Source organism: Polypterus senegalus, chromosome 12 (genome assembly GCF_016835505.1).
Source record: "Polypterus senegalus isolate Bchr_013 chromosome 12, ASM1683550v1, whole genome shotgun sequence".
Taxonomy (NCBI): Eukaryota; Metazoa; Chordata; class Cladistia; order Polypteriformes; family Polypteridae; genus Polypterus; species Polypterus senegalus.
Genome location: NC_053165.1, coordinates 13,630,508 through 13,651,907, shown reverse-complemented (window position 1 = coordinate 13,651,907; position 21,400 = coordinate 13,630,508). Strand labels below are relative to the sequence as shown.

Genomic DNA, 21,400 nt, shown 5'->3' with positions numbered 1-21,400 from the left:
TTGCAGTCTTATCATTGCTTGTTTTTTCATGTTTGTTATGTGTGCGTTATTAAGTTCCTGCCTTCAAGCACACAGACATTCAGAATTTAAACTTAATTTAAAGTTCATATTATTTGTTAGAAGAAAAAAAAAATAACATTGTAGTCATGGCAAGTTGTACATACTGAGCAGGAGAAGGTGCTGTGTGCATAGTGGGGCTTCACTGAGGAGGTCCCTGCCATGCTGTTTCTTGTCATTAACTCCGAGAGAAGCGTTTGCCCTTCTAAAAGCCGATTTCTGCCTCAGTGCAACACTAAACCAATTATCTTCCCACTTCTTCTGAGAATTGCTGCCGATCGTCTGCCCTTTTCCCCCTTAGAGAATCGTCGCCGATTATCATCCCACACCCTTCACAGAATCGTCACCAATTGTCGTTGCTCATTGTGACCCATGGCAAAACACGTTCTGGACCCTTTCCCATTCAGCTCTGTTGTGATTCATGACTTGGTGTGACCCAAATTCAGACATCCCGTGACACAAATTGGGTTGAGACCCCTAGTTTAAAAAAAAACCTCACTAATGGGTTGGCCGTTCACTACTTTTATTAAATTATTACTACGTAGCTGTCAATGTGTAGACAGTTCACCAGAGACATGATACAACCTGAACCTTGTGCCACAAGCTTGTTCATCTGATCTGTCCATTCTGCAGCACGTCTTACCTTCTTGTTAGCGTCAGTGCAGAAGGGTGGGCAGCAGTTCCCTACTCCAGGTGCTATGCACCACTGACAGTTTGTACTCTTCACTTCTTTTTTTATGATTTGTTTTCATGTCTCATGCAGTGGTGTTGACAATGAATACAACCGAAAAAAGCAATGAAATGTATGTAAAATAATGCAATATGCCACCTTTCTATAAAACGCTGCTGTACCTGGCATATACTGTGCAAAACTGATATGTCAACCACAGGGAGCGAGCAGTGGGCAGCGTATGAAAAGAAATGGCACCTCATTAAGGCAGCGCACAAGCGTCAGGATGATCTCGTCTTCTGAAGTTTCCGAATGATCAAGCAAAGAAAGCCAAGAGTACAAGAAGGGGGCAGTTTTATAGAGAGACGGATAGAGGGACAGATAGGTGAAAGGCACTATATGATAGACAGATAAATAGATAGATAAACTTGCTCTTGTTCAGTTTTTTTCCCCTCTGCACCCCAAACCAGACATATCTGTGTGGCAGATTATTAGATGATCCCTTAGCCCACTTGATTCAGATTTGGCAAAAAAAAAAGGCTAAAATACACTCTAATTATAGTTTAACTGGCAAAGTGGATAGCTTTGCTGCCTCATTGATCCAGCAAGTGCCCCGTTGTTTTTAGTGTGGAGTGTTTTGCTGTCACATCTGCAATGATGTGCATGTCAAAGAGTAACTCAAGGCTGGCATTGTATGGCAGTCGGTGTATGCGGCTGTGGGCTCCACAATGGCCTGGTGTCCTGTCCAGCGCTGGTTCCTGCCTTGCACCAGGAGCTGCCAGGATAAGCTCCAGTCACAGTGGCACTGAAACGCATGAACTGGGCCTGAATATCTACTGTATGTATGTATCTATTTATGCACTTTAGCCATGCAAACACATTTGAGAAACCAAAGCAATAAGACATTAACAATAAAGCTAGACTGGCAACAGCTAATGATATGTGCAAAGGGAATTATTAGAATAGTCACAAGGCTGAACCGGCCAGCATCACCAACATGCACAGAAAACAGAGACAGGCCTAGCTATGGAGGATTTTAGGCACTATTTTCACTTTACATGTAATTAGCTGTGCTACCCGCCTAAGACAGGTTGAAATCTGAATGATCAATGCAGAACTTCGCGTTTAACGTTTGCACCATGCAATACATAAGTCTCTGTTATATGTCATTCGTAAAAGCAGTGTTAATGTTTGTGATGCACCATCTGTTGGAATGACAAATACAATGCATTTTATAATCTGTGATGTGCCACCTTTTGGAATGACACAGATACAGCCCTTTGGTAAAACGTGTCCTATGTCTTGTGAGAGAATTCTAGAGAAGCCGTGCTCAATTATAATCCCAATGTCGTAATTAATGTATTTTATAACAAGCCCAGGCTAAGGTAATCATCAAATCATCATGTCACAAAGACGACATAGCAACTGGCATGGTCAAAATCAAGTGTACATTTAAATTCTCTTATTTTTTAAATGCAAAGAATACAGCTTTTATTTACATTACCCAAAATGTTCAAAATGGTGCATGCTCTACAGAGGAGACAGCATAGGAAGAAAAAGAGAGGCAGTCAATCAGTTTATTCAGTTCTACAAGTTATGGAACATTGTTAATCACTTATGAAAAGTCCCTTGGGGGCAGTCAAATATTGATAAAATGTCACACCTATAGGTCACACACGCAACGTATTTCACAAATCTTCCCTAAATTTAAGAATAAAATTTACTTTACCAATATTTGACTATAAATAACTGAAGTGGTAATTGGAGAGACAATAAAAAAGAAAACAGTTATTTACAGTATTCTTCAAAAAGTATGAAGTTTTAATATTAGAAAAAACATTGGAAAAGAAATAAAATGATCCTTCATACTGTATGGGCCCACCTGGACAAGTTGGGCGAATTGTGTGCCAGTGTTTTTCATAGACTTCAGTTCCGCATTTAACACATTGATACCCTCTAAGCTCATCAGCAAGCTCAACACTTCACGGACATGCAAACCCCAGGTGGGTGGGCACAAATCATCATCGGCCTCTCTCTCACGACACAGGGGCTCCACAGGACTGTGTGCTGAGTCCTCTGTTGTACTGCCTCTACACGTTTGACTCCACAGCTTTACACGACTCTAACATCGCTGCTAAGTTTGCTGATGACACAGCTGTGGTAGGCCTGATCTCTAATAACACTGAGTTGACCTACCTGAATGAAATGGAGGGTCTGTCCCACTAATGTCAGGACAACAGTCTACTCCTGAATTACATCAAGACAAAGGAGCCAATTGTGGACTTTGGGAGGAAACAGCAGAGACACTACCACCCACTAACAGCACTCTGGATGGAGAGAGCAGACGGTTTTAGATATATTGGTGTCCACATTAAAGAGAACCTAACCTGATCCACAGATTGGTGAAGAAGTCACGGCAACATCTGTACCACCTCAAGACGCCTCGGAGATTTCGGGAGGCCCTCCTAGATAGTAAAGAACTTGTACATGTCCACCACTGAAAGTATTTTGACAGGTGCCTGGCTTGGGAACACCACGCAGCAGCACCACAAGGCTCTACACAGAGTGGTGCGGTCAGCTGAACACATCACTGGGTGTGCAGTCGTTAACTTCAAGGACCTCTACACCAGGGCAAAGAAAATGATCAAAGATACCAGCCACCCCAACGATGGCCTCTTCTCTGTGTTGCAGTCAGTTAAACGACACCCCTGCCTGAAGTCCTGTGCAATGGGCCTGAGGAGGAGCCTTTTTGATTTTTGAATTTATAAAGTCATGCATTATTCTTTTTGTCCCTTAATATTCACGTCAATGTCATAGGAACGGAGCAACTAAGCATTTCACTGCATAAAAGGTATAATTTGTATCTGACAAATAAAATTTGATTTGCTTTGAAATGTTCAACAGTATAAAAATGAAATGGGGAAGGTCAATAGTAGGACTAGGAATGAGAGGATCCACTGCTTACGACACACGAGCTTTCATTACAAAGTCTCAAATAAAACCGGGATGTCTGGGAAGCCACGGCCTTTCATACACTGTTGGCAATTTCCATTCACATTTTTTTTGTTATTTCACATCAACAACAGGAATATAAATCTACAAACACACAGTCAAATCTGGGTTTTGAAAAGGCCGTTTGCTTCGATACTGTACTGCAAACCGACAATTAATACACAGAAGTGACTCACCTGTACCAGGAGGTGGAATCGGGGATGAAGGAGACGTCAAAGGGGAACTCGTGCCTGACCCTGCTTTGAGGGAAAATATACGCGTGGTCAGTGATATAAAAAAAACTTTAGACACTTTAAAACAAATACATAATTACATGTTAGGAATACACTGTAGTCTAATGCAAAAATAAAGACTTAAAGGCGACCTTTTTAAAAATAAGCAGACATCCCAGTTTCTATTTGTTTTAATGCAGGCAGTTTAATAATAATAGTTCTTTACATTTATATAGCACTTTTCTCATTACTCAAAGTGCTTTGCATATTGAGAGGGGAGCCACTTCAGATATCACCAATGTGCAGCACCCATCCCGATGATGTGATGGCAGCCATTTTTGCACCAGTATGCTCACCACACATGAGCTATTAGGTGGTGAAGGGGTGAGAGACAGTTAGGCAACTGAATACAGGAGATAATGGGGGGGGGGCAAGAATGACTAGGCCGTGGTGGGCAATTTAGCTAGGGCATCATCAGGATACACTCTGCTTTTTATGAAGGATGCCAAGGGATATTTTACGACCACAAAGAGTCAGGACCTCGGTTTATTGTCTCATCTGAAGGACGGCAGCAAGTTTACAGCACAATGTCCCTTTTACTGGGATCCACATTCAGACAAGAGTAAGAAGCCCCTTGCTGGCGTACGCAACACTTCTCCCAGCAGCAACCCAACCTTTTTCCTAGATGGTCTCCTATTCAAGTGCTGACCGGGTCCAAACTTGCTTAGGTTCAGGTGGATGACCTGTTCTGGAGTGAAGGTGGTATGGCTGCAGTTTACATATGACTACATCTGACCTTAATATGAGGCGATAGGCCGTCAATTGGAGAAGTTCTGATCATTGTAATAAAAGGCAGGTGGTCAGTAGAAAATATATTCTAAATGTTAACTGGGATTAATGGTGTCAGCCAGATAGGTACTGTATATGGACTAACTGGTGTAAAGTCAAAGGATAATATGGAGAAAACAAATAACATACTAATTGGCAAGCAGAAATGGTCAGTAAATAGATAATAAGAGCAAAAAGGCATTGCCCTAATGGAAAATTATGTGATATCAGTAAGCGATTTGTTAAATTTAAACAAAGACTCTGTAAGGGTCTACAACAGCATAAAGCTCATTCACTTAATAAGGCCTTCCCTGTGGGCCAGATGAAAGACGTCCCCTGCTGTCGGTGCCATGTTCTCTACAGATTTACATGCAATTTCTGAAGACCTCACCCAAACATTGTAAGGGCCCATTCACACCTGAGCACTGTAAATTTCTATTGTTTTTGAGTTTTTTTTCAAGCTTTTTGATGACTTTTTGCAACTAGTTTTAAAAAGGTTTTTTTGTGGTGTTTTTCAAGCATATTTCCAGCATTTTCAGAAAAGGGTTTTGCAAGGAAAATACGAGTTGAGGTGTTGCCATCTTGTACAGTAGGGGTGCTCAACTCCAGTCCTGGAGGGCCGCAGTAGCTGCAGGTTTTCATTCTAACCCTTCTCTTAATTAGTGACCCGTTTTTGCAGCTAATTAACTTCTTTTGAATTCATTCTCTGACTTGCTTTTGAAGACTCCGACTCCTCAATTGTTTCTTTTTCCTTAATTAGCAGCCAAACAATAATGAGATACAAAATGAGCCAAAAACAAGTCCAGCAAACTGTCCATCATACAATATCTGAAAATATGCTTATAATCCTGGCGATCACAGTAATGAAGGGCAGGCGTTATCAGCATCGAGGCTGCATATATTGGCTTTACCCTGTTCTGCAGGAAAGGGGATAAATTCTCAGCTCTCTATGAGGCAGGCAGAAAAAAAACAAAGCATGCTGCTGGTGTAAAATAATGCAAGCGTGTGATTCAGTTGTCCATTAGCCTCCCTAAAGCAAGGCATACAATACAGTATTCACAGTGAATCACTTTTTCCACATTTTGTTATGTTACAACCTTATTCCAAAATGAATTCATTTTTTTTCCTCAGAATTCTACACACAACACCCCATAATGACAAAGTGAAAAAAGTTTACTTGAGGTTTTTGCAAATTTATTAAAAATAAAAAAATTGAGAAATCACATGCACATAAGTATTCACAGCCTTTGCTCAATACTTTGTCGATGCACCTTTGGCAGCAATTACAGCCTCAAGTCTTTTTGAATATGATGCCATAAGCTTGGCACACCTATCCTTGGCCAGTTTCGCCCTTTCCTCTTTGCAGCACCTCTCAAGCTCCATCAGGTTGGATTGGAAGTGTCGGTGCACAGCCATTTTAAGATCTCTCCAGAGATGTTCAATCGAATTCAAGTCTGGGCTCTGGCTGGGCCACTCAAGGATATTCACAGAGTTGTCCTGAAGCCACTCCTTTGATATCTTGGCTGTGTGCTTAGGGTCGTTGTCCTGCTGAAAGATGAACCGTCGCCCCAGTCTGAGGTCAAGAGTGCTCTGGAGCAGGTTTTCATCCAGGATGTCTCTGTACATTGCCACCACCATGCTTCACTGTAGGGATGGTATTGGCCTGGTGATGAGCGGTGCCTGGTTTCCTCCAAATGTGACGCCTGGCAGTCACACCAAAGAGTTCAATCTTTGTCTCATCAGACCAGAGAATTTTGTTTCTCATGGTCTGAGAGTCTTTCAGGTGCCTTTTGGCAAACTCCAGGTGGCCTGCCATGTGCCTTGTACTAAGGAGTGGCTTCCGTCTGGCCACTCTACCATACAGGCCTGATTGGTGGATTGCTGTAGAGATGGTTGTCCTTCTGGAAGGTTCTCCTCTCTCCACAGAGGACCTCTGACAGAGTGATCATTGGGTTCTTGGTCACCTCCCTGACTAAGGCCCTTCTCCCCCGATCGCTCAGTTCAGATGGCCCGCCAGCTCTAGGAAGAGTCCTGGTGGTTTCGAACTTCTTCCACTTACAGATGATGGAGGCCACCGTGCTCATTTGGACCTTCTAAGCAGCAGAAATGTTTCTGTAACCTTCCCCAGAATTGTGCCTCGAGACAATCCTGTCTCGGAGGTCTACAGACAATTCCTTTGACTTCATGCTTGGTTTGTGCTCTGACATGAACTGTCAACTGTGGGACCTTCTATAGACAGGTGTGTACCTTTCCAAATCATGTCCAATCAACTGAATTTACCACAGGTGGACTCCAATGAAGCTGCAGAAACATCTCAAGGATGATCAGGGGAAACAGGATGCACCTGAGCTCAATTTTGAGCTTCATGGCAAAGGCTGTGAATACTTATGTACATGTGATTTCTCAGTTTTTTTATTTTTAATACATTTGCAAAAACCTCAAGTTAACTTTTTCACGCTGTCATTATGGGGTGTTGTGTGCAGAATTCTAAGGAAAAAAATGAATTTAATCCATTTTGGAATAAGGCTGTAACATAACAAAATGTGGAAAAAGTGATGCGCCGTGAATACTTTCCGGATGCACTGTACGTCTGGAGACAACCAGAAGTGAATTTTGCTTAAAAGTGTGTGGTTTGGTTGGGGGGGCGTTGGGCAAACAATTAAATTGTTCACTGAGTGTCACATTTCTGAACCAAATGTTCAAAGTCTTCACCCCTACTTTAAGCGCCACCTTCATAAGGCATTGGATTGGTTTAGAAATGTGAGATTCTGTGAACCTTCTAATTGCCCCCCTCCCTTTAAAATTCAAATAAATCAGATCAATGTCAGTCAAGATTATCGTGAAGCTAACGTTTCTGCCAAAGTTCAGAATGCTTATTTACTAATGAAGTCAGTTCTCGGCCTGTAAAAATACTTCTGCCGCAGGACTTACCGGAGTTATTTGAGTTTGTATACTTTGCAGACAAGTCATCTTCATTTTCGTAGGCCATTTGTCTAGACTTCTGCAAGATATGAAAAAAGACCATCAAAAACAGTAGGAACTGTAAGAATACTGGTCCATCAGAAGGAACACAATAAGTTAGAACACAATGCTATTCTGAATAAATGAAGCAAAGTATGGAAAAACACATCAAGCGATTTCATCTCAAAAAACAAAACAGCTCAGGATGTTCAGTAACACAGACATGTTACAAAGAGGATCAAAAGAGCTAACTCTATCAGATATGTTGCTGAAAGGTTTCAGTACTGAAACAATGAAATAACCTTTTCCAGATGAGGCACAGGATTGTGGAGGTCAGCTTAAAAAAGTGTAATCTGTCCCAATCAGTGCTGGTATTTTTTATAAAGCTCTTATTGAAAGCATCGCCATTGTCCTCATAACTGTCTGGAAAGGCAACACATCTGCTCACTCCAAATGTTAAACTGCAGTGCATCATTCAGACAACATAAGGCACTGTGGGCCTGAAAATGGACTCTGTTGAGAACCCACTGTCTGTACATCACATATCAGGATATGCGCCAGAAAAAAAATTCACATGGGTAGTCATCTCTTTCAGTTATTACCATCAAGGAAATGTTACTGGTCACTAAATCAACATCAGCTAGAAACATAAGGAGCTTCTCTCCTCCAGCAGTCGCAGCGGTTAAACACTGTATCGGATTCTAAACTCCTCCATCCAATGTAAATTAAGTTTGTTTTATAAACACTTTCTTGGTATAGTATTGGACAGGAGTACAGTCCTGCATTTTAAGATTGTTTAATATATTGTGTTTTATACCATATGTTCTTATACACTACTATAAAAAACAAAAAACATGACTCGAGCACCACCACGAGTGGCAGCCTATCCAGCAGCTCCGTGTATGACTTTATCTTTCTATCTTTTTCTCTATTTCACTGATCACTCCTGCCACTTTATGTGGACTCGTTCCCTGGACACTTTTTACTACTTTTAACTACATTTATGTGAATTTCCCCTTGGGATTAATAAAGTATCTATCTATCTTTTATCGATCTATCCATCGCATAAAATGGTGGGATGGTGTCATGTACAGTATATCGTGCTGACCTCTGTATTTACCTTGTTAGGTGTATGGATGTAACACCAAAGAGAAATTCCTAGCAATTATGTGGACTGGCAATAAAGTTCAAGTTATATTCTTCTGTGCTCATGTGGCCCCTCAGTGGCTACTCTACTTGACAGATTTCAGTCAGTATAATAAAAGAAGTCCTAGAGCACGGACTTAACCATTGTTACTGCTGATTTAACTTATTTCAGCAGCTGTCTGTTTGTATGCAGAGAGAACGAACAAATAACTGTGGCCGGATTCATCAAAGTCACAGCGCAGATTATTTTCGTAAGTAAGCATCTCATGTTAAATTTGTGCAAACACGATCCAAAATATTCTTTTCTCTCTCAACTTGGGGAAATTTAGAAACGACTGATGTAAGAGATTGACTGCTCACAACAACAATAACTTCTAATGCATAACAGCACCTTTAATGACTTCTTAACATGCACATTTGCAGGAATAAAAACAGCTGTGATCAGAAATACCGTGAATTCAATGCCCAGGTAGAAGGGCTGCCATATTATCATTAAATGTTACAAATCAGGTAAGCAGCAGATTCTTGTGATTACTGTACTTTATACACTACACAATGACAAAAAACACGAATACAGCACTACGTCTACTCTCTCAAGGTACTCTAGTCTTGTATGAACAATTAGAGAAGATGTCCAGTGCTGAAATGGGCTCTGATATTTCTTTTTGAAGCCATGAACATAAAAGTGTGGTTGTCTCTCACTCCATGATCTGCTGAAAGCCCAGGAGGGCGCCATCATGTAAAGCACTTTCAGCTGCATTATTTGTATGAAAATGTGCTATAGAAATAAATGTTGTTGTTGTTCATACCAATAGCAATAGGACTTTAACATGCCTTGCCGTGACTGTTCTTGTTATCTTACACCAAGTCAGAAAGGGGGTTTGCTGTTTGTCATAATACAGTAATACTGTATCTATTTATTGAGCTTGTGCTAAAAAAAAAATCCCCCTGACAAAAAACGTTCTGTCTATTATATATTGCCTTTTTATATCTATCCATCTATCTGTCTCACACTACCAACGAGCAAACAATGCAGTGTCATTTTGCACAGTACTCAGTGTGCTTTAATTTACCTCACAGCCCTGCCTGCTTACGCTCGCTTCATTTGTTGGTCCATTTCCATTGTTTTAGCAGACCATCCTGTAGCCTTATGTCTTCTTATTCTAATCTGCCAGTGACACACGTATTATTAAAATCACAATTAAGAAATCTAAAGACAATGGCTTTGCATTGTGACCCATGGTCCAACACATCTGATGGTCATTTGAACTGCATTTGTGAGCAAAAACTGCCCCAGTGTATGGGATCTAAAAGAGCACAACCCACCATCTTGAACAAGGCTCAGCATTGCAAGCACTGCTAACGCAAAACAAAACACCTCAGAAAGCCTCCTTGCTTCTCATACTTTGTGCACTTACTGGCTCTCCGATTGCCCATTACTGATACTAGGAGTTAGCCACAGAGTCTCCACAGTTCTTCAGACTTAAGTCGCTGCACTGACACGTGTCATACAAGGACAGAGCCTAATGAGTGTTCTCATGAACTGAAGCACATCAAGACAATCCACATCGCAGCAAACATGGAGAGCATGCAAATAATTCAAGTTGAAATTAAATTGGAAAGGAATATTATGATTTTTTTACCCAGTTTTTGGTGTTGAAAGATGTGAAAAAGAAACACAGTGAACTAATCTGGCATTAAACAAGAAACAGAATTCAAGGTCCATTTTAGATATTGATGAGGAGTCCTTAGGTCCATGCAGATTGTGCGATTTCATCATACATTTATGCAGGAACTTAATGTTACCTTTCTTGCCAAAATCTTTCTTTTCTTTTTTTCCTCTTCTGACCCATGATGGGACTGAGCTCTTGTTAACCTCTTGTGCTGGTGAATCTAAAGAAAAAACAAAAAGGGAGCAGTTTCAATGATCTGAACGTCTTGTGATGGATGGCTTTGGTAGACAACGGGTTGCCATTTTAGGAAAGGGTGATGCAGATTAGAAGCAGGCCCCCACACTGGCAGTGACAATACCAATACAAGGTGGTGCTAAGACCTCTACATGGGCATCTCGGACATACACAGTGAGGTGCAGCCTGGACCGAAGCATCCAATTTTCTTTAAGACTTAGCAGTTGCCAGGGACCCTTGACTCTTTGTTGTTAACATGTTGACCGCCACAGTGAAAATAGGTCAATTTGTTCCTGACTCCAATGTAAAATAGGGTCTTTGTTTAACACTAGCTGTTCTAGCATCTAAGACAGGTTGAAACCTAAGTAATCAATGTAGACCTTGGCTTTAATATTTACAGTGCATCATGCAATGCATATGTTTCTGTTATATACCATTTGGTATGGGATTCGTAAAAGCAGTATTCATGTTTGTAATTCACCACCTGTTGGAATACCAAATGCAATGCATTTTATTACTAAACAAACTTGTGATGTGTCATCTTTTGGAAAGACAGAGACATAGCAACCAGAATAACATACAGAAAGACACTTATCCATATATAAGGTGGACTTGCTGTGCTAACTGTCTAAGACAGGTTGAAATCTAAGCAATCAATGTAGACCTCAGTATTAATGTTTGCAGTGCACTATGCAATGCATAGGTCTCTGCTATATGCCATTTGGTATGGAATTTGTAAAAGCAGTGTTAATGTGTATGATGCACCATCTATTGGAAAGACAAAAAGACAAATGCAATGCATATGTCTCTGTTGTGCGACACTTGGTATGGGGTTCGTAAAAGCAGTGTTAATATTTGGATGTACCATCTGTTGGAATGAAATAGCAAACAGATGGACACACAGAGAGGCACACCGACACTTATTCTTTTATTAAGGTGGATACTAATTACTGTAAATCCATTTTCTTTTTGACCAAAACTCACCATAAAAATTTTCTCTAACAAAATCTATTAAAATTACCTCAGCGTTGGTTGGTTGGATGGAACAGAAAATTTATCTGGATCTAACAAGTTTGTTCTTGCGCAATTCATTTCAGCTGAATGTTGCAGTTTACATTTCAACTTCCTAGAGGTGAGACGCTAATTGCTAAATGATATTCTGAAGATTGTGGTTCTACACTATTTTGTAAATTATTCTGGTGAAATATAAATGTTTTCTAAAATATGGCCAATAAGAAAAAGCTGAAAGTGAAATATTCCTTTCTGTGAGACAATGGCAATTTTTCATTCTGCGATGGTCCAGAGATTATTCCTGCCTTGCACCAGGTGATTGCCGAGATAATAATAACAACTGTTTGTATTTATAAAGCACTTTTCTCATGTCTCAAAGTACTTTTACATGGTGAGCCATTTCAACCACCACTAATGTGTAGCATCCTCCTTGATAATGCAATGGTAGCCATTTTGTGCCACACATGAGCTATTAGGTGGTGAAGTGGTGGTGGAAAGAGACAGACAATTAGAGACAAGGGATGATTAGGGGCCAGAATCCACACATAGATCACTGGGTGAGTTCACCCTGTTGGTCTCACATTTGTTTGGTTAGTACTCGTTGAAGGTCATTAATTACTATGCTTTGACTAAAATAAGGTGGAGGTATCTCCTAGTCTTCTTTTTAAGGGTTTAGAAGCATGATGATCAAATGCAGCACTTTCAGGAGTTCACCAAGTGGCACAGGGCCTCTCTAGCTAGACTCATACCCTTGGCTAATGTGACTCAGTTGTGTTATTTCTTTGGCACTCAGACTGGGCACAGAAATGTCATCTTTTTTGTTGAAGTATTGCTTTCCTATGGCACTCACTGCATGTTTCACAGCAAAGATAAAGCAGCATATTTTTGCCCTTCTTTGTCTACTTTTTTTTATCAATATTTTATCAGCTTTCTTGGTCTAGTTTAACTCATGGCCATAAAAGAGATAAATAGATTATCAAGCAGCCCACACAAACAGGATGTGGACTAATAAACTCAGCATTAACAAGCTGCAGCAAAGAAATGACACGATTTTAGCACAAAGTATGCATGCCTCAGTATTTCATATTGCCTAAAGCTGGAAATACTAAAAATGTAATGAAGAAACTTTTTTGATCTGCTAGAATTTCAGCTCAGAATATGAGTGACACACAGCTCCCACCTGCTCACGACACGATCTTAGAAAGGCTAACAATATGCCTGAAGACCCCAGCCATCCTACACAGTCACCTACTGCTTTCTGGTAAATGGCACGGGACCAACGGCACTCCCACCCACTGATTCAGCAGCACTTTTGAAGAATCCCATTGTACTGTGCGCACATTGACAATAAACTGAAACTTTGGATAAAATTAACTAAATCCACCTCTTGTTCTGTTCTGAGAAATGTGGACTGCAGGCCCTTCTATATACCAAAGGGTGGTTTATCTGGTTAATGGTCTCAATAAAAAAGAAGATTGTGAATATTTGTATATAGGACTGACAAAAAAATGCAGGTGCAAAATAATATAATTATATGACATACAATGGGTAAACCCAGATAATGCTATTAAGCCACCATTTGATGGCCAAATAACCTATACATATAAGCTAGTTTAAATTTTACGCCTAGACAAAAATGTTGTTTTAGCTTTATCACACAGGAAATTCACAAGACATTCAACTCACCATTTTTTGTTCTTCTTGTAGCCTTTTCTCCAGACATTCTTTAGATGTTTTTAACGCCTCTTTTAATTTAGTTGGAATCTGAAACACAGCGTAGCTTTGAGTAAGACTAATTGGGGGTTTTTAAGAAATATATATATATATATATATATATATATATATATATATATATATATATATATATATATATATATATATATATATATATATATATATATATATATAAACATAAACAGAAGAGTGCATTGAGAAAATGAAGACATCCACATTCGAAAAATCGAAGAGCCAATCTTTATTTTATAACACCTCATTACCTTTCATGAGTATCTGAAGGTGCTTTATAAAACCAATAAGTTAATAGTATCAAAGTATTCAAGTCAATTCTCCTAGCACCAATTAAAAAAGGACCCTACTACAAAGTGCCACCATGGTACACTTTTAAGCAACCTTTTGCTCCATTTGTCACTCTATAGTGGTACCGCAGAAGTAATATTCAGCCACCATGGCGGCATTAACTTTCAATCTTGGGTTTTAACACAAGACCCTGGCTTGGCCAGGAGACAGGCAGAAGATGCCAATGCAGAAGTGGGTACACTAGTGTCCCAACAGCTTTAGACTGAGGAACAATACCCGGCTGGGAGGCCAGTGTTGTGGAAGGACAGGGGGAGACAACCTGTCAGGACTACATGTTAGGTGGCAGCATCCCTGGGTGACTATACCTGTATGGTCATCCAAAAAACATTTTCTGGCCGAGGCAGGATGATTCTTGATTTGTACTTGTATTTCGAAAGGGTTGGCTTCCCATCCAAGGAAGGAACCCTTGCCCCATCTGAGCCACAGCTGCTGCCCTTGCGTGCCACCAATCACACTGTCAATCACCTAATACCTTTCCTATCTATCTGTCATATATTGGCTTTCCTATCTACCCATCTATTGGTCACTCAGAGTATTTTCTATCTGTCTGTCTGTCTATAAAGAGAAAAAGCCATACTTTTTTTCTCTCTCCCCCATAACTGGCTGTGATTCACAGGGCAAGCGCGGCAGAATCGAATTCCAAAGGCCTTAAAAGACAAGAAATAATACTGACCTTAAATTGTGGTTTTTCTGTAGTGTTCAAGAAAATATCACTTACAAGTCTACAAAAAAAAAAGTTCTAAAGTTAAGGTTCAGCAAAGAGTAGACCCCCAATTTAAAGACAAAAATCTGCCACATGAGAAAAAAATAAGTAAGACACAAGACGCTCAGTGATAAGTACAGTTGTGAATAGGTCAAACGATCCTAAAATGGTGAGGTATCACCTCAACTAGCCATTGAAAAGTTTACTTCGAGGAATGAGAACACTCCGGAGTAAATAAATGTAGGTAGGCCCGAGGCCTAAGAACCATACGCTGTGCAGTGAGGAGTGCCAGCGTAAGCAAGTTTGCTGTGTCCTCTCTGGGACGCAAACGTAACTGAATGTCATTATGCCAAACAGTGCAATGGAAATGCCTTTTGTGAGCCTGACTGATACAGGGCCATTACAAAATGCAACAATAATATAGAAACTGGTATAGTGTGAAGTGGAAGTATCAACTCTTTTAAACCAGGGGTGGGCATAGTTATTCCTGGAGGGCCACAGTGGCTGCAGGTTTTTGTTCCAACCCAATTGCTTAATAAGAAGCACTTACTGCCCAAGTAACAACTCTGCTTCATTTTAGTTGTCTCGCTTATTAAGATTTTGAACCCTTATTGTTTTTTTTTTTTAAATTTTAAACAGCTGTATTCTCGGTTTTAAATTTCTCCGTATTAGCCTTAAGTGTCAATTGACAAAAGTTCTCCATTTAGCTCGTTTCCATTTACACCTGTGTGAATTTATCGTGCACTATTTAGTTTAATTAAATACTTGGAAGAAAAGTGAAGAGAAAAAAGTGAAGGACTGAGAATTACTTATCTCTTTTAGACTTCAAATCACTTGGATGATATCCTTAGAAAGGAAAAAAAAAAAAATCTGGGATATGAGAATCAGCTGACATAGCAGAGTTAATTAAACCTGCAGCCACTACAGCCCTCCAGCACTGACTTTGCCCACCCCTGTTTTAAACCATTACTAACCCTCCTCTATTCAGTTTCTCTTCTTGGTATTTGGATGTGGCACTTGGCGACACTGCTCTGCAGCATATTGATATAAGAGCACTGGCATCATAGGGTTGAGAGATTCTCTCATCAGATTGGACGGCCTGCACAGGCTCCACTATAGAAAATGCAGGAGCGGGTAGGTGGCCAGGTGAACAAGGTATCCAGGATGCAGGCTTTGTTCTTGACTTTGTCTTTTGTAATTTTAATCTCCTCCTTTGTAAATTGCCCATAGTTTATCAATTAATGACTAAACAAATACTGTTAGTTTCCATTTATGCTTAATCAGTTTCAATCTTGTTCTCTGCATTTATATGTGTACACATTATGTATTTAGTAACTAGTATAATCCAACTTGTAATTTAACTGAGAATTGTTCACGGCGCTCTGCGCTGGCATTCAGTGATGGGCACTATGCAAAAAATAAGATGTATTGTTGAACAAAATGCTATTTTAAAGCAGGCCCAGATGCGCAGATTCTTGGTCACAAGGCAAGAAGTTAATTATACCAGTTTAATCACCCATAAATAAAAACTGTGAGTCTGCTGGTATGCTACAACAATGTTGAAAAATGGTTTGCTACTGCAGCATACCCAATGAACACAAAACAAGTATCTTAACTCATCAAGCAACAGGAGGATTCCTTCCAGTCACATGGATCATTCAGGCTGTAAACAGCTTATGTAACCGAAGGCTTACTGAATTAGTAAGAACTGAGCAACAGCTTCAGTACTGCTGCCAAACAATTTATGTTACAAAACTCCTAAACTCCAGGAGTTCCATAATCCTTTAACGGAACATAGGGTTCAGGTTAGAAGTGGATTTAAGTTTCACCACAGCCAGCTATGTAACAGAAGAGAAATCTAAGAAAGAAAAAAAAAACCATCAGCTGATGAGCAGGACTCCTACGTCTTTAAAACGACTTGCTTTGAAAATGTGCTCTCCAAAATAAGAAGAGGAGAGCTCCACCAAACTGAACACAACTTTACAAACAGTCACTTGGCTACAGACAAACCTGTGAAAGCTGACAACATCAAATCAGACATGTTGCTTGAGACTACTGGGTGCCCACCACAGTCCTTCACAGCATTCTATATGTCATCATGGAGTACGGACTCACAAGGTTTCCTTAGGGCACTTGCCAGGTTCTCAAACTGCAGATTCCTCCTTCTGCTCTTTTTAGGTACATGTTGCAGAACACTGCTAAACTTTACTACACTTGTGCTATTTTTTTGGTGATGGATTGCTGAAAAGCTTTTGACCGGCCTTCTGCCCGTCTGCTTTCATTCCAGGGTGTCCTCTCATTTGTGTCTGCTCTCCACACTTGGAGCTGCAATGGTGACGGAGAGCTGTGGACTGTTCTGGAAGGAAAGTACACACTCTGGGCGCATAGTTTATTGTCATTGAATAATGATATTTTTTATCTGTGTTGTTGTATTATAAACAATGAATGCAAAAAAACGGCATCAGCAGGCATTCACATGAAAAAAAGCATTGCTGACAAGAACAAAACCTTTGTTTTGTTTATGCGTTCACATGCAATCTAAGCACATACAGTACAGTATATAAGTGAAGGAGGGCGGTGAGAGCGCAGATTGCCCACCAGACGCCTGCACAGACCTGTTCTGAACTATCAGGTTGCCTTCACTTTGTTTAGGTTTCACTAGCACATACAAATAGACAAACAAAGCCCTTGGCCTTGAAGCCCTGCAAGCCAAGCAGGAATGCCTAACCATCTTCTCAAAATACTGCAAAAGAGAAAAAAAAAAAATCACACAAAACAATTGTAAAAGGTTTCCTTCTCATTGCCCCTGCTGAACAGTCCTCTTATGTGCTCTCTGCTCATCAGCCTCCTGTGTTTCTATAAAGCAGTGGGTTTTTTTTTCTCTCAACCCAGCTTTGCCTATTTTTTTTGTATCTTCACAACCCACAATCAGCACAGATCATCATGAAGGCCATCTATCCTCCTTGGAGAATCGATGGCGGTCGTCATTCCATTACGGTATCCCCACAGATTGTTGTCCTCACCAATTTCACCTTGTCTGTGGCAACCCATCGCAAGGCGTTCTGCAGATCATTCGTGATGCTTTTCCATTTACTACCATTGTGATTCACAACCCAAGTTCAGTTATCATGTGACCCAAAATGGGTCACTACGCCTAGTATAAAGATTACACCACCAAGTTCAGATTTCTCAACGATGGTATTTTCTGTATAAAGACAGAAGAGCCGAACTGTTTTGTTTATTTTCCCCAAACTGTTCGTGTGGGAGTTTCAAATACTGCAAAAAAACAAAGTCTAACCAAGTAAAAAGTTTTTATATCAAGCCAGAAAATTTGGTTTTCCTTTGTGTAAGAGTTGTTGACTTATCAAGAGATTTGTATTTACAATTCTTTAGCTAATATAAAGAAATCCTGTCAAGTAACTTTTGCTTACCCCATTGACAGATTTCTTTGATAAATTAAACTGTTGTTTTCATGTTGTTTAACAAAAAATGTACCAATGTTCTAAGTCAACACATCTTATAATAAGGACAATAAGATTTAATGGCTGGATATGTAACTTTTCACCTGCTTAGATTTCTTTTTCTGTAGTGTTAACAGCAACTGGAGTAACAAAGCAGCATGTAAGCAAAATATTTGACAAAAAAACGTAAAGTAAATCACTGCTTTATTTTCATTCCCACGTTTGCCTCATCCCTGGCTTCAGTGTAGCCGAGGAGCATTCGACACAAGACAGCTTGTAAACAGCATCACGCCACAGCCATAGTCAGCATATGGTGACAGACAGTAAGATGCTCCCAGGTTGGAAACAGAGGGCCTGGTGACTTACAGTATTTTGTACTCTGTGACTCGGCTGTGCTCTGCTGCTTGATGCGTTTGCAGTTGTAGATTTACCCTGAAATACGCCAAGTACTGAAGGTAAGAAAAGTGAGTCTACTCACGGGGTCTGTAGGAGCTGGGACACAGTTGGCATTCCAGTTTTGCAAGCCTCAGTAGAAAGGATGGACTGCAACACTGAAACTGAAAGCATTAAGCACATTGCACGTCAGGATTAGGTGGATATAAACATATTAAAAAACAGAAATAGACACAGATATTTTCAGAGATTCTTACTTATTAATTTCCTCATCTCCTCGGAATTTCAGTGATATAACAGATGTTTCGTATTATCACAAGAAGATCATTTACAATCAAAGGAGATAAGAAACAAAAGTATACTTTTGAAAAGGCAGACTTTGATACACAAAACAGGATTATCAGACCTAACCAGGTTCAACTTTATACATTTGTTCAAATTAAAAAAAAAAAAAAAACACGCTTCAACTGTCAGGAAGGAGATCTGTGGGAACACAGGTTAATTATTAAAAAAATAACAATACACACAATTCCGAAAAAGGTCATGTCAAAATAAAACAACAGTTGCAGTAATCTGTCACAGGTCACTGGCAGGGGGATATGTTTGGCCACTCGTGCCTTGGGACCCAGGATTTCTATCATCTGGTGTGAATCACTTTGTAACATCTTAATGTTCCTCATCGAGTAGAAGAATTACACAGTGTGCTGTAGATACCAGCGGTTGACTGCAAGTTTGAGTGTTTTCATTTCTGAATTTTGTTGTATTTTTCAACATAACAAAAGACATTTTAAAAAAGTTTGTGCAGTATGTTTCAAATAGGTTTCCTTCTGAGGATTATAACTCCCAAATGTCCAGGGAATGCCTTGGGATCCCACAGTGTGGTTGGGGAAAGGGACATATGGGCTTCACTGCCCCAAGTGTTACCCCCACGATCCAGCTTCAGATGACACTAAAACAGATATTTTACAATAAGATTCTGACGCTACATAGAGTTTGGGTACAAAAAAATGTTAATACTAAGCACAACAGTCCCCTTGGATTTCACGTAAGCCTTTAACTGGGCAGGTCTGCAAGTCCCATTAGTGATGCAGAGGAATATTTTATTGAATGCACTTTTATAGAGCAGTTGTACAATAAAGTGAGGATTAAACAATGCAGAATGCACTTACAGCATAAGAAGTCAACAAGTAGCTTTTGTACATATGAGTAGAGGACTAAACTACAGGCTCTGCAGAAAGTAAAAGGACGAAACTATAGTAAAGGGATAAAAATGTACTCACTTATACAAGATGAAGGTGCAGGAGGAAAGTCATCAATTGGAACGGAGTCTGGTGGTCTTCCATATGTCATCTCATACAGTAAGTGTCCAAATGAATACACATCAATGCTTTCCATGGTCTATATAAAAATAAAACATTAAATAACATATATAAGCTTATTATTTGGTGATGCGATGAGAGGAAGTGTTAGTATGAGACGCACATTAAGGAGTAAAAGGCATGCTGAGTTGCTTGCCTTCAAAGACAGAAAGTGCAAAATCGGACAGGAGGCAAGAAAGGCGCCTCGAAAATAATGGCAGAGCCTGAGAAGCTGGTTTTACTGGAATCCACTTGAGAAATGGAGACATTCACACATGCAAATACAGAGGAAAGGCACTGAAGGTACACGTAGGGCAATTGACAGGAAACATTTTTAAATAATTCTATTACACGGTACCATGGCTAATACATAAGCTATATGTGCCCAAAGGATTTGCCAACTGCTGGACTGACCAGATATTTGCAGACAACCATAAAAAAAGGTTTTCATTAATTTGTAAATCTCATGACTCTGAGGCCTGTAAAAAGTCATCTCATCCAAAAAAAAAAAAAAAAAACAAATCAGAGAACACAGTAACACAGTAATGGTGCACTTCATAATCAGTAAGGTTGTTATTGCTGATGCACGGCAGATGCATAACAGCACATTTGACAGCATGTTCAACTTTAACTCAGAGGCATTGTAGTTCCTGACTTGTATCCTACACAGAAAAATAATTACACTATCAAAATTGAATTATTTTTATAAAATGATTTCTTATCATTAAAAAAAAGTTTTGCATTGTTCTAAAAATGTAACTTATGCACACAAATTAGTCTTTACTTTTGTTTCTGATGAATTAACATATGCATTTATTTCATGTTTTCATTATCTGGAAGTATAATAGCATCTTTTCATTTTCTTTGAATTTTCAATTGCCTTCTACTGTCTTTGGTAAATTTACCAACATCCCTTAAGAAATCAAAACCACTGCTATCTCCATCTGTCCTGAATTGCTCTTTATAAGTTCACTTCTGATTTGCTCTTGCATAGTTCCTTAGCTTAGACTTTAAACTAATCACTTAAGTTCATAGGCCCATCATCATAATATTCTATACAATTCTCTGTTCCACTATACTAAGTCTTTAAAATGGCCTTATCCATTTCACAAAAAAACTAAATTGCTTTAGAATGCTAGCCTTAATGACTATCAGTATAAGCAGACTTGTGCCAACTTTGCCATGGTATTTAAATGTCATGAGAAGAATCATAGGCTTTTTACCAGGCTGCCATGCTCGACAGGGTTGTGGTTTGTCTGCTTTATTTTAATTAAAACTAAGCTGAATATAAATTGATAGTTGTGTAAATACATTTTCACAATGGGTGTATTTCATTAAACCACTTAGCTTGCAGCAGTGCTACCATTAGTTAAAACCGCATCTCCCAGCAGAGGCTCTGATTGGTCTTCTGTCTAGGGTGCAGGGGCTGTTGGGGTCAAAGGTGGTCAGAGTGGCTCTTAAAAGGAGGGCCGGTGTCCAAAGAAAGTATTTTGTTTGCTTTTTTTTGTATTTTGTGTTCCATGTACCTGTCTGGCTGCCTTCTGTTTAACTGTACTTAGTTGTTGTGTCCTGGATTGTTTCGTT

The 21,400-nt window shown here is 39.7% G+C and overlaps 1 protein-coding gene across 7 annotated transcripts in view; it reads right to left on the bottom strand.

Moving 5' to 3' along the window:
- Positions 1-21,400, bottom strand: part of pxk (PX domain containing serine/threonine kinase) — a 64,128-nt gene that overhangs the window by 3,451 nt on the left and 39,277 nt on the right. For 2 of the 7 annotated variants that reach the window (XM_039773114.1, XM_039773115.1), the window contains exons 11-18: positions 19,739-19,856; positions 18,544-18,622; positions 14,575-14,623; positions 13,491-13,568; positions 10,693-10,779; positions 7,711-7,780; positions 3,916-3,978; positions 2,227-2,257 (exon numbers count right to left, since the gene is read on the bottom strand). In XM_039773114.1, the coding sequence (XP_039629048.1) occupies positions 2,241-2,257; positions 3,916-3,978; positions 7,711-7,780; positions 10,693-10,779; positions 13,491-13,568; positions 14,575-14,623; positions 18,544-18,622; positions 19,739-19,856 (561 nt within the window). In that variant the 3' untranslated portion in view covers positions 2,227-2,240. The remainder of the gene's footprint in view (positions 1-2,226; positions 2,258-3,915; positions 3,979-7,710; positions 7,781-10,692; positions 10,780-13,490; positions 13,569-14,574; positions 14,624-18,543; positions 18,623-19,738; positions 19,857-21,400) is intronic. The other 5 variants (XM_039773112.1, XM_039773113.1, XM_039773116.1 and 2 more) reach the window with 4 other exon arrangements.